The sequence below is a fragment of the Salvelinus sp. IW2-2015 genome, linkage group LG35 (assembly GCF_002910315.2).
Source record: "Salvelinus sp. IW2-2015 linkage group LG35, ASM291031v2, whole genome shotgun sequence".
Lineage (NCBI taxonomy): Eukaryota > Metazoa > Chordata > Actinopteri > Salmoniformes > Salmonidae > Salvelinus > Salvelinus sp. IW2-2015.
Window position 1 is genome coordinate 3969384 of NC_036874.1, and position 12610 is coordinate 3981993.

Consider the following 12610-nt stretch of genomic DNA (forward strand, 5'->3'; position numbering starts at 1 on the left):
GAAGGCCATGGACCACCTGGCCACCGGCACCATGACCGGCCTGGCTATCCAGTACACCATGGAGACGGCCTTCACCGAGCCAGAGGGCGCCCGGCGCGCCGACATGCACATCCCCCGCATCGCCATGATCGTAACGGACGGGCGCCCCCAGGACACGGTTACACCCTTAACTCCGATGGCAAGACCTGCCGCGGTGAGTGAACAGCAGCAGAAGCATAGGGGAAGGTTTAGGGTTAGGGTTAGCTACAGCAGTAGTATTCAATCCTGTCTTTGCCTATGTTGTGGTCCTCCTGGTTCTGTAGCGGAAGACCCGTGTGATGTGGTGGACCATGGCTGTGCCCATATCTGCGCCAACGTGCCAGGGGTACTCGGCTACGAGTGTCGCTGCCGGCTTGGGTATGAACTCAACGAGGACGAGAGGACGTGCCGAAGTGAGATTCTTAGTTTTTCTTCTTTCGTTCGTTCGTTCTTTCTATCTTTCTTTTTTGTGGTTATGACTAAAGTTAACATAGAACAAAAATAACGAATTTACCCTGAAAACAAGTAATTTATCTGCTTGTGAAGGTTAACCTGAATTCCAGATTTCCATGTCCTTTCATTGCTCAAATCTGATGGTCTATTATACTGAAAACAACAAATACTTTGTTTTGGGTTACATTTCAATCCATGGACTGGCTCAGTGATGCAACTATGCTTGACAATTGTAGTGTGCACAATCAGTTCTTTAAGCAGTTGAAGGGATGAATGTCCCAGATCAGTCCAACTCTAATACAGTATTTGGTCTATCTTGTTGCCAGAAGGAGGTCCAAGTCCACCCACATTTGGACATGCCCCTAGTTCTCTAGTGGAACTTCAGACTCCAGAGTAGCATGGGGGAGATCTCTAAGAGGAAGTGTGCTTTTTGAATCATCTCACTGGCTGCTGACATATGGGGGAGTGTGTCCAGGGTGTCAGAATACTAAGAGATCATAACAGACAGCCAGGAATCCATCTGGTTTGATCTGTAGAAAGGGTTCTACATGGAACCAAAAGGGTTCTCCTATGGGGACAGCCGAACAAACATTTTTGGTTCTAGATAGCACCTTTTTTCTAAGAGTGTATGTTCCGATGCAAATTGCACAATAAACATTTCAATTCACTTCAGAAAGCACACCTCTCGAGTGTATTACAATCCTAACACATTTGGGATATTGATTTCAGAGCCCTGTGTGTTAATCATAATCTGTAAGTGCTTTAAAAAAATAGGCAGAAACAACTGGTATTACAGGAAATAAAGAACATTTCAAATTAAAGGCACCTATTCTCTTGTTGACATCCTGAGAATAATGTATGAATTCAAGCCCATCTATGTGTGTCCCTACCTTTTCCCATCAGGAATAGATTACTGTGACCTGGGGAACCATGGCTGTCAGCATGACTGTGTCAGCTCTCCTGAGTCCTACATCTGTAGATGCATGAGGGGCTATGTTCTCAACCTCGATGGCAAGACCTGTAGCAGTAAGTTCATCACTACTCTGGTTATATGAACTGTGTTACTGTGCTATTAACAACACTGTACTCAACCTCCCCCTCCTGAGATGGAAGTGCCAGTACACCTCTAAAAATGGTTTAAAATATATTTAATCTAACAAATAAAGCAATCAGAAACTGTTAATTAAAAATATCAGTCCCTGGAGGACTCAGCAATAGGGTGCTGTGCTCACTGTGTGGGCAGTGTTGAGGAAAACATTTGTAATGTATTTATTTGTTGAATGTAGTGAATATGTGAGTCACTGTTATATTTCTATATAACAGTGTAGAAGTGTTAATTCCCTGAAAGAATATTAGTATGCATTGTCCCTTTCTCTCTCCTGCCTTGTTTCTATCTCTGTATCCGATGTGACTAACACCTCTCAGAGATTGACCACTGTGCTCTTGGCGACCACATGAGTGTGTGAACACTGAAGATTCATTTTTCTGTATCTCAGTCTCACCTAATACGCAGAAATATCATTTGTTTTCAACATTTTACTTAGATTTCAACATACTAGCAGGTCTTGCTTATTGACCTCAACAACTGGGTCTGATCACTTTTACTTACTGCAGAGCTTGATCCATGTTCCCTTGGTAACCATGGGTGTGAGCATGACTGTGTGAACACTGAAGATTCATTTGTGTGTAGATGTCGAGAAGGCTACAAACTCAGACCTGATAACAGAACCTGCAAGAGTAAGTCCATGGCATYCTTCCATGTCTTACTATCAGCTGTGCGGTAACAGATCTTTTGGACATTGCACAGTAATAAGAGGATCTTCTCTATGCATCATGCTGTTTTGGCCCAACGGATTCACATCCCTTTGAATTGATATGTTAGAATGGATGTTTCGTATTAATGCTTATGTGACTGAGGGAAGTTGGACTGCTTTCAAATATACACCTAACTGCCTCTTTTATAATGGGTCTGACTGTGACTGAGTGTTTTTCCATCCTGGTATTTATATGTTACATAATTTGTGAGTTGTGATTATGAGGTCATGGTTAGTCCTGATGCTCCCTCTAGTCCAGGGTGTTCTTTTCCTGGATTAAGAGGAATATTCTATACTGTTTGACAGTGACAGGCACATGTCATGAAGGAAGTAAGAGTAGTCCTCGATAGGTAGATAGATGGATATTCATGCACATTATTACCCAATGTTGCATTAAAATGACTATGTATTTGGTACCATGAAGCCTGGAGTAGAGTAGAGAACACACATTTCCATTATTAATGAGAATGATCCTTATTACTATTTCAATATGACCTGCACCAGGTCACTGGGGACGGGGGGACCAGGTCACTGGGGACGGGGGGACTTGTCCCCCCCACATTCTGAAATTGCATTTTTGTCCCCCCCAGTTTTATCATTGGAATGTGATACAAAACGATGCAAAGGTGTGCTTTAGGACCATGTGGACGCCTCCAAGCGGTCAGGTAGGCTGTTTGGAGTGTTTATCCGACTGGATAAAAATAATAATATGTCCCCCCACTCAGGTCTTCATAATGTTGGTCCAGTATTGTAAAATGAGCCAGTTAGTAGCCTATCAGCAACATTGTTTAAGTAATGTAGGCTAGTACTTTCTGCTGCTGTCTTGCCATAGTATAGTTGATTTGGGGCGTCGTGACGACTCAGCACTATTTGTCTCTACTACGGCAGAGGCAGAGTGTTCAGATGGAGTGATGGATCTGGTACTTGTAATTGATGGCTCTAAGAGCCTGGGACTGGCCAACTTTGACCTTGCCAAGCAGTTTGTGAACAGCATCGTGGACTCTCTGGACGTGTCCGGCACGGGCACCCGCGTGGGGCTGCTGCAGTACTCCACTAAGGTCCGCACAGAGTTCCCCCTGGGTCAGTATACCTCAGGCTGGGACATCAACAGGGCCGTGTCGCGGATGCAGTACATGGGCAGAGGATCCATGACGGGCGCTGCCCTGCATCACATGTTTGAGTACAGCTTCTCTGCCAAGGAGGGGGCCAGGCCCGACATGCCACGGGTCAGCATCGTGTTCACCGACGGACGATCCCAGGATGATGTGTCGAAATGGGCCACTAAGGCAAAGGATACTGGTATGGTTTCTTACATCGTGTTTGCTGAACTTGATTTGATTTCAGAGCCATTTAAACAGCCTTTAATAGAGTACCATCTTCTCTTAAAGGAGTCATTCATCCACTTCCTTCTGACCTTTGACCTGCTTCTCCGCCCCCAGGTATCACGATATATGCACTTGGTGTTGGTAAAGCCACCGAAGAGGAGCTCAGGGAAATTGCTTCCGAGACAGATGATAAGCATTTGTACTATGCTGAAGAGTTTAGCAACATGGCAGAAACTACAGACAAATTCAAGTCACGGATATGTAAAGGTACCCAATTAATAAAACACACTCTAAAATAACTTTCTTATTAAAGATCCATCACAGCTACACATTATTAATTATTCCTTATTACACTTTCCTGCACAGTGCACAAATCCTCTCATCTTGAATAAATTATGAATTCTATAAATACAAATACTGAATCAAAAATGCCCCAAAACCCATCTAAAGTCTTAGAACTAATCAGATTGTTTATGAAGGTAATGCTTATAGACTTCCATATCATGTTTTATACTTAAGAAATAAGGCCTGGGGGGGTGTGGTATATGGCCAATATATCACGGCTAAGGGCGGTTCCTATGCACTACGCATTGCGTCGTGCATAAGAATATGGCCAATATACCACGGCTAAGGGCGGTTCCTATGCACTACGCATTGCGTCGTGCATAAGAATATGGCCAATATACCACGGCTAAGGGCGGTTCTTATGCACTCCACATTTCGTGCATAAGAACAGCACTTAGCCGTGGTATGTCGGACATATACCACAAACCCCCGAGGTGCCTTATTGCTATTATAAACTGGTTACCAATGTAATTAGAGGATTACATACACATTTTTTGTTGTACCCGTGGTATACCTCTGATATACCACAGCTGTCAGCCAATCAGCATTCAGGGCTCGAACCACCCAGTTTAAAATGTGTGTTAGATCGATTTTCTCTCATGCACTGCATTTCAGGAAATATTTATTGAGGAGCCGGTAAGTACTTTATGTTCAGGGGGAAAATGCTGTACATCTCTGCCACCTGCAGGTGATTTTATGAAGTACAACAGAAACCATACCATTGGAGGCCTATCATTGTAAGGTAATTGTCAGCTTGGAATGAATAATTGATTGCAGCTTGAATCTGGGTCAGTCGTTCCTAAAAGACAATCCATACTGTGTCTGTCTGTGAAACAGAGAACCCTCCCCCAAGATAATGTGTAGTGTGAGAAACGTGATGCTCTTCCAGAGAGCAGGTCAACGAACAGCTTAGGAGATGACCCAGAATTAATATCCTTTACAGCTCTGTGGTGGTGTTGCATACTTTAGATAAGAGCTTTAATATTGCCATGACATTGCATGCTTTCCAAATGGCTAACCTGTATAGTGTGCTACTTTTGACCAGAGTCCTATCAGCCCTGGTCAAACGTAGTTCACTATAAAGGAAATAGGCTGCCCTTTAGGATGCACCCATTATGTTTGAACATGTGTGTAGTTTAAAATCAATAACTTCCTTCATGTGTAAATACTTGATGTTGTGTCAAAAAGGATGAGACCCTTGAGAATCAGCTTGACACGAATGAAGGACAAAGACATTGTTTTCATCTGTTCGTCCTCAACGGATTCTTCTCAACTGGCCTGCGGTGCAAGAGCATTACTAAACCTTCAAGGATAACTTTAAGCTATTTCAACATGCTACACTGGAAACATAATATGGTATATTTTCTACTTAAACTGCTATTTATATCTGAACAAAACTATGCATTTATGCATGGGCTGTTGACTGGAGTAGTGAAGCCAAAAATACTGTATATACTTTGCTACATTCAGGTATCAAAATGTGCTTCTTTTTAAAAGTTAAAATGTTATTTGGCAGATAACTGCAATTTATAGATCCAAATAAACTCATATAAGATACAGTACAACATTTTATAATGACAATCAAAGTTAAAATCACTTTGTATTTCAAGCAAAATGCTTTCTATTGCTGTGATGTGAATAAAAATCCCTCGTTGATCTTTGTATTGTACTTTGTGGAACACCAAAATATGTCACAATGTTTTCAAAGATTGGAAGATCCGATCATCTGTTAGATTTGGATTGAACCCGACAAAGGTTTTGTATAAAAACAGAAAACACACTAGTGGTCTTTACTGCTACAATTTCCAATGCATGTGAATCCTGAATAACTAACAATGAAACATTGTTTATCCTGCTGCATTAAATCTAGGTTAGTCAGCCGCTCCTTTTCCCTCCCTGATAGATCAAGCTTCACTATGGTGTGAACCCAGCTGTCCGGTCTTCTGGTTCCCTGATAACACACCGCTAGGGGTACGTCCCAAATGGCACCCTATTCCCTACATAGTGGGCCCTGGTCAAGGGTAGTGTACTAAATAGGAGCCATTTTGGATGCAACCCCTTTTGTCTTCCTCTTTCCTGTCCCTTTACAAAGGTCATGTGTTTCCTGGCCAAACACCAGGCTTTGGTGTTGCTTACAGATACACTGTGATCAGAATATCAAACCAGGGTGTGAGATGAATTCAGAGCGGGCTGGAACCTGTTGAAGTAGGTACGCTACACTGCACCGAGTGGACCTGTGCAGGGCAGGAGCAGCAGGTGCATGGTATTAGCAAGTGGTGAGGTACACTACATGTTCCAAAAGTATGTGGGACCTGCTCGTCAAATATCTCATTCCAGAATCATGGGCATTAATATGGAGTTGGTCCCCCCTTTGCTGCTATAATAGCCTACACACTCTTCTGGGGAGGTTTTCCACTAGATGTCAGAACATTGCTGCAGGACTTGCTTCCATTCAGCCACAAGAGCATTAGTGAGGTTGGGCAAATAGCCCTGGCTCACAGTCAGCGTTTCAATTCCTCCCACAGGTGTTTGATGGAGTTGAGGTCAGGGCTCTGTGCAGGCCAGTCAAGTTCTTTCACACCGATCTCGACAAACCATTTCTGTATGGACTTTGCTTTGTCATACTGAAACAGGAAGTAGGCTTCTGTGTCGCTGCTCAGCCATAGAAACCCATTTAATGAAGCTCCCAACAGTTAGTGCTGACATTACTTCCAGAGGTAGTTTGGAACTCGTTAGTGAGTGTTGCAACCTAGGACTGATTTTTTCACACTTCGGCAGTCCCGTTTCGTGAGCTTGTGTGGCCTACCACTTCGTGGCTGAGCCGTTGTTGCTCCTATACGTTTCCATTTCACAATGACAGCACACCAAGGCTGCTCTAGCAGGGTAGACATTTGACCAACTGACTTGTTGGAAAGGTGGCATCCTATGACGGTCCCACATTGAAAGTCACTTAGCTCTTCAGTAAGGCAATTTTAATGACAATGTTTGTCTATGGAGAATGTATGGCTGTGTGCTCGATTTTAGACACCTGTCAGCAACGGGTGTGGCTGAAATAGCAAAATCCACTAATTTTAAAAGGAGTGTCCACATACTTGTATATATAATGTAGAGTTGTCACATGAGAAATATCAGGAAAAAATTGCATTGTGACCAGATTTGATACAAGAGAGCTTATTTCTTGCATGTCGCTAGTTGTGTTGGTATGTGACCAGCTTGTCTTTTGCTTTCAACAAAAACTATACTTCCCATCGCAACCTTTGGGGTTGATGAATACACACATTTTATTTAAAATTACAAACCATGTAACAAAAGATTACAAACCAAAAATCGTTACATAAAGTAAAGGTTATCTTAATGACAGTAAAATTGAGCTGAACAGATGACAATGGCAGTAAGCTGGGCTGGTAAGAAATATAAACACAATAACATTTAAAACTTCAAGTGGTGTTACTGGAGACAGCCAGCAAGCCACTTAGCAACAATTGCTCTTCTCGTCATAGTAATAACCACACAATAGAATTTACAACCAGAGAAAAATAAAATAAAAACCGTTAATCAAACAAAAAACTAAAACACCAGCCCTCCTCCTCACCAGTAGTGTTCAAGAAACCAACCCCTCTCTMAAAACACATGCACYCGTTATGAAACAGACTAGCATTTCAGATGAATAATCAGCAACTTAAATTAAAATGTTGTCTGACTTTGATCAGAGAGGTCATGGAGCTAGGTGTTAATCACTTTGGAGCAGCCTAGAGCGCAACACACCAAGCTGCTGCAGAGAGGAAAACAACCACTGATCCGATCAAAACAACTGTTGACTAGCTGCTAAAAGGCCGCTACCCCATTTTTAAATTTACCTTTATTTAACTAGGCAAGTCAGTTAACAAATTCTTATTTTCAATGACTACCTAGGAACAATGGGTTAACTGCCTTGTTCAGGGGCAGAACGACAGATTTTTACCTTGTCAGTTCGGGGATTCGATCCTTGCAACCTTCCGGTTACTGGTCCAATGCTCTAACCACTAGGCTACCTGCCACCCCATGTCTCTTAAAATAAAAAGTCTCCATCTTTCAACACGGCTGCATCACACACACACTGTCTGGAGGCACGGGGACGTTCAAACAACTTACACGAAACAACTCAACACTCAATTAACAAGTTGTATGGGGAAAGACTTTGCCCCCAAGGCTCATCACTATCACTAATTTTCAGGGGGGTAATTTTCATCTTTAAAGTCTAATATAAATGGGAGTATCTCCTTGCCTTGAGACAGTTGTATGCAGGGGTTGGTTTGAATCGGTTTCAGAGTCCTATATTAACTGAGAATGTTAGCTACAGTAAAGAGGTTCAGGATGAGTTGAACTCACACTTCAGTACACTGGCCGTCAGGCCTTCGCGACCTCACACTACTGGTGCTGGAGGCCTCAGCCCCAGGGGGGGACCTGTCCTCTGGGCTCTCCCCCAAACGCAGTCTCTGCTCCTGGGGCTCCACTGCCTCCCCATCCCCCTCATCGTCACTCCAGTCCCCAGAACCATCCACAGAAGTGTTAGGACCAGATGACATGGAAGGTGTGGCAGTGGCCTCCTCTTCCCCCTCCCCGACCTCCGCCCTCTCCGGCGCATCTGTGGGGCTGATGTGGAGCAGGGCCAGGGTGTCCTCCAGGGAGGGGCTGGTCGGGCTGCCAGCCTGCCCCCCCAGAGAGGTGGGAGGCCTGGCAGGAGCAGACAGYACTGTGGAGGCAGCTGGAGCTGCTGCAGCCTGCTGCACTGCGGCTGCTGAAGTATCAGCCCCGTCTGCAGAGTTCCCTCTCCCTGCCGCAGCGGACCCCTGCGTGCCGCCCTCGGTGTCCAGACGGAGGCCCGCCACCCCTTTCTTGGGGATGTCCACAACGTCCCGTTTTATCTTGCGGCGGCGGCCGTGCTCATTGCGCCGGTACTGCACCATGTTCTCCAGGTCGGCTACGTACAGGAACCCGGCTATCAGCATCTCYGCTGTCTTCTTGCCCTTGGAGAAAGCGTCRTCCAGCTCACGGCTGGTCCTCTCYTCATACTGCCACCAGCCGTTCCTCCCCTCATAGTACCAGGCYTTGTCCCCTGRGGCASCCCGCCCTCCGGTCTTAAGCTCMTCGGGGGACAGCAGAGTGGGGTGCTCCAGGAAGTCCTCGGGAACCTCCTGTCTACAGAGAGCACAGCGCTTGCTCTGCCAGGACGCCCCTTTCACACACAGGAAGCAGAAGACATGGCGGCAGGGTAGCTGGACAGGGTGGACACAGCTCTGCAGGCAAATGGCACATTCTGGGACAGGAAGGGCAGGTGATGAGCCACTGGAACCAGAGCAGGCAGAGTCACCACTCCCCTTCTTACTGGATGGGAGCGAGCTTACAGAGTGGTCAACCTCACCGCAGCTAGCCATCCTTAGGAAGTACTTTGGGTGGGGGAGTGGGGGGCAAAGAGACCATTATGGACACAGAAAAGGATGTTAATGTGAACTACTAGCATCATAGTTGTCAAATTAAATCATCCAATAGACTGAACAAGTTAAAGCAGTTTATTTAGCTACACACAGGACAGCCAGAGATTCTGTAGTAGCTACTTACTGTAATATCTGCTAATGTTGCCACTGTAGCATTAGGCTTATTGGTGGTTGTTCAAATGTCTCACTGCCAAAAGGAAACAAAGGTTATAGCACAGACTTTTTTTAATCGATAGATTAACTTACGATTCCGGGAAAGTAAACAATACGGGAATGACAATATCAGCAGTCGATTTAATTATCCGAAAACAAAGACTATTTATACTTGACTATTTTCAACTAATTCATGAAATGACCAGAACAGGGTCCCGATACACTAGCTAGTTAACAATGACATATTTTGGACTTTATATGGCAGTTGGCAACCAACTTGAGGTGCATTACTGCAACCGACTGGAGTTTGGACCTAAGTTCATCTTCAATTCACCCAAATAGGACCAATTATTCTATTTTAACACCTGGCCACGCAGGTGCACACGAGCAGTGTGGGTGCAATGATTGAATAACGTGTACATGTATTTTGCAAAGCTCGCGTACGTGACCGGTCTGGTCAGCATGTAAGTTCTATTTTAGCGCCTGGCTACGCAGACGCTCGTTGACCTGTGCAAGCAGTGTGGATGCAATGATTTAATAACAGATGATTTTGTTGCCCTTTTTCCTTCCCAATTTCGTGGTAGCCAATTGGTAGTTACAGTCTCGTCGCTGCAACTACCGTACGAACTCGGGAGAGGTGAAGGTCGAGAGCCGTGCATCCTCCAAAACACAACCCAACCGCACTGATTCGTTGAAACACTGTACACCTGGCGACCATGTCAGCGTGCACTGCACCCAGCTCACCACAAGAGTCACTAGTGTGCAATGGGACAAGGACATCCCTGCCGGCCAAACCCTCCCCTAACCAGGACGCTGGGCAAATTGTTCACCACCCCATGGGTCTCCGGTTGCGACAGCGCCTGGACTTAAACCCAGAATCTCTAGTGGCACAGCTAACACTGCTTTAGACCACTGCGCCACTCAGGAGGCCCTTACTAACATGCATGTCTGAATTTATTTTGCAACGCTCACGCAAGAGACGTGAGCAGTGTGGTCAGTATGTGAGCTAGTTAACTGACAGGACCTGTATCGCGGCAAGGAAACAAAACATTAAGCAGATTTCATTTAATTTTGGAGTACAGCCTTAATGTTAAAGACAAAACATGTTGTCATCCAGTGTCACTTATTACCCAGTGTAATATTTTATTTTCCAAGCTATAGCTAACTATTTTACATACAGCAGGATATTAAATGGACCAAAGAGTTGTCTGCTTCGTTAAAATTTGCGCCATGGAAAAAATGTCGTGATACAGTCCTACCAAAAACTAAGACAGCWAACGTTAGCGAACATCATTTTTTTTTCCCCCTTCGAGGGTAAACCATCGTTAGCCATGTAACGTTAGCTAACTAACGTTGGCTAATCTCCGAGCTAGCAAACTCGACAGCATTCTCTTACATAACGTTAACGTAGCGAGTTACGGCCACAATATTTTGATATTTTCGGTGACGGTGTTGTTATTCGCATTGAAAAGGGGACAAACTGACGTTAGCTAGTCTGTTAACTTTAATTTGAACTAACGTTACCCACCCTCAGGAGGAATCAAAACAATGATACATGTTGTATCCAAGTATCTAGGACTGACAACGTAGRTAGCTAACGTTAGCTTGCCGTCTCAGTCGAGAAAGAAAGCCAGAGCTAGTCACGTCTCTCTTAGCCGAGACTGTAATTTCGCATGTTAGATTTGTCGGTCATTGTGCGCCTCTTGTATTGTTAAATATTACATTGACCTTAAATCATACACATTTATCTAAATTAGCTGCATAGCGAGACATGTTAAGTTAAACTCACCCGTCTGTTTTCCTCCTTCACAAAAAGCAACGTAGCGTATTTAGCCTGTCAACGTGATGACTACTTTTATTGTACGTAATCACGCACAGCACACGCACGTTACAATTTTCTCGAATCAGCGGAGAAGTGCAATATGAAGTGATTGCAGACCGCAATTCGGGGAGTTTCTTAATGTGGGCGTTCCTTGATATTAGAAAACGACCATTGGTGTATAGCATTGGTCAGTCCATAGATGTTTTGTTTTTTTACCTTTATTTAACTAGGCAAGCCAGTTAAGAACACATTCTTATTTACAATGACAGCCTACACCGGCCAAAATGGTGGTCACACCAGATACTGGCTGATTTTCTGATTTTTTAAAGGTATCTGTGATCAGATGTAGGTCTGTATTTCCAGTGAAATCAATGGTTTAGGCAGGGCCTAATGAATTCATTTCAATTGACTGATTTCCTTATATGAACTGTAACTGAGTAGAATCTTTGAAATTGTTGCATATATATTTTTGTTCAGTGTAGTTACACACACAGCACTGTTACCATACAATGTTTTTAACTTGCATATTTGATACACATTGCCATATATGATCACACTGTGTATGTTCATTTATACAGTAATTATTATCCAACATGTCCTCACCTGGGATTTGAATTCACAACCTCTTGGTTCATGATATTCTGATATGCCACCATGTCTGTGTCAATTAATCTGATTGATTTGATTAACTTATTTAAGCAATTTTAGATTTTTCTGTATAGTTGTCTAATGTTGCTGGTGCTTATGGCTCCTGAGTGGCGAAGCGGTCTACGGCACTGCATCTCAGTGCTAGAGGTGTCACTATAGACACCCTGGTTCGAATCCAGGCTATATCACAACCAGGCATGATTGGGTGTCCCAAATTGGCCCGTGTTTGGCCGGTGTAGGCCGTTTTTGTAAGTAAGAATTTGTTCTTGCCTAGATAAATAAAGGTAAAAACAATGTTTTGTTACTCCTTAATCACTATGATAAATTACATTTATCATTTTTATTGAGTATACTTTTAACAGAGCTGAGATTTACTTTGAAGCGCAAAGTGTAGCAATACAGGTGAAAATGCGTGTTTTTGTGATCAAATGTTTATTTAGTAATAATAACTATCAGAAAACATGAAAACATACACACAAAATGAAGATACTCCCCCCTACATCCCAATCCAACCCACCCGAGGACCTACATCCCAACCCACCCGAGGACCTAAGGGAT

At 43.9% G+C, this 12610-nt stretch overlaps 2 protein-coding genes across 2 annotated transcripts; one reads left to right on the plus strand and one right to left on the minus strand.

Annotated features, from left to right (window-relative positions):
• The first annotated feature begins 51 nt into the window (after positions 1-51).
• Positions 52-4694, plus strand: LOC111958630 (matrilin-4-like). Its single transcript, XM_070437412.1, has 4 exons — positions 52-193; positions 303-431; positions 1381-3584; positions 3725-4694. The coding sequence occupies exons 3-4, from the start codon at positions 3197-3199 to the stop codon at positions 3907-3909; spliced, it is 573 nt and encodes a 190-aa protein (XP_070293513.1). The 5' UTR covers positions 52-193; positions 303-431; positions 1381-3196; the 3' UTR covers positions 3910-4694.
• A 2989-nt stretch (positions 4695-7683) lies between these two features.
• On the minus strand, positions 7684-11460 carry LOC111959020 (E3 ubiquitin-protein ligase rnf146). The gene is made up of 3 exons (XM_023980420.2): positions 11372-11460; positions 9554-9616; positions 7684-9381 (listed from the first exon to the last, which is right to left on the minus strand). Exon 3 carries the CDS (start codon positions 9367-9369, stop codon positions 8320-8322), a length of 1050 nt encoding a protein of 349 aa, XP_023836188.1. The 5' UTR covers positions 9370-9381; positions 9554-9616; positions 11372-11460; the 3' UTR covers positions 7684-8319.
• Positions 11461-12610: the final 1150 nt, after the last annotated feature.

Bases quoted from the DNA above. Each gene is read 5' to 3' on its own strand.
- LOC111958630 (XM_070437412.1), top strand. From the start codon at position 3,197: ATGGATCTGGTACTTGTAATTGATGGCTCTAAGAGCCTGGGACTGGCC. The intron at 3,585-3,724 runs GTATGGTTTCTT...CTCCGCCCCCAG, and splicing joins CACTAAGGCAAAGGATACTG to GTATCACGATATATGCACTT.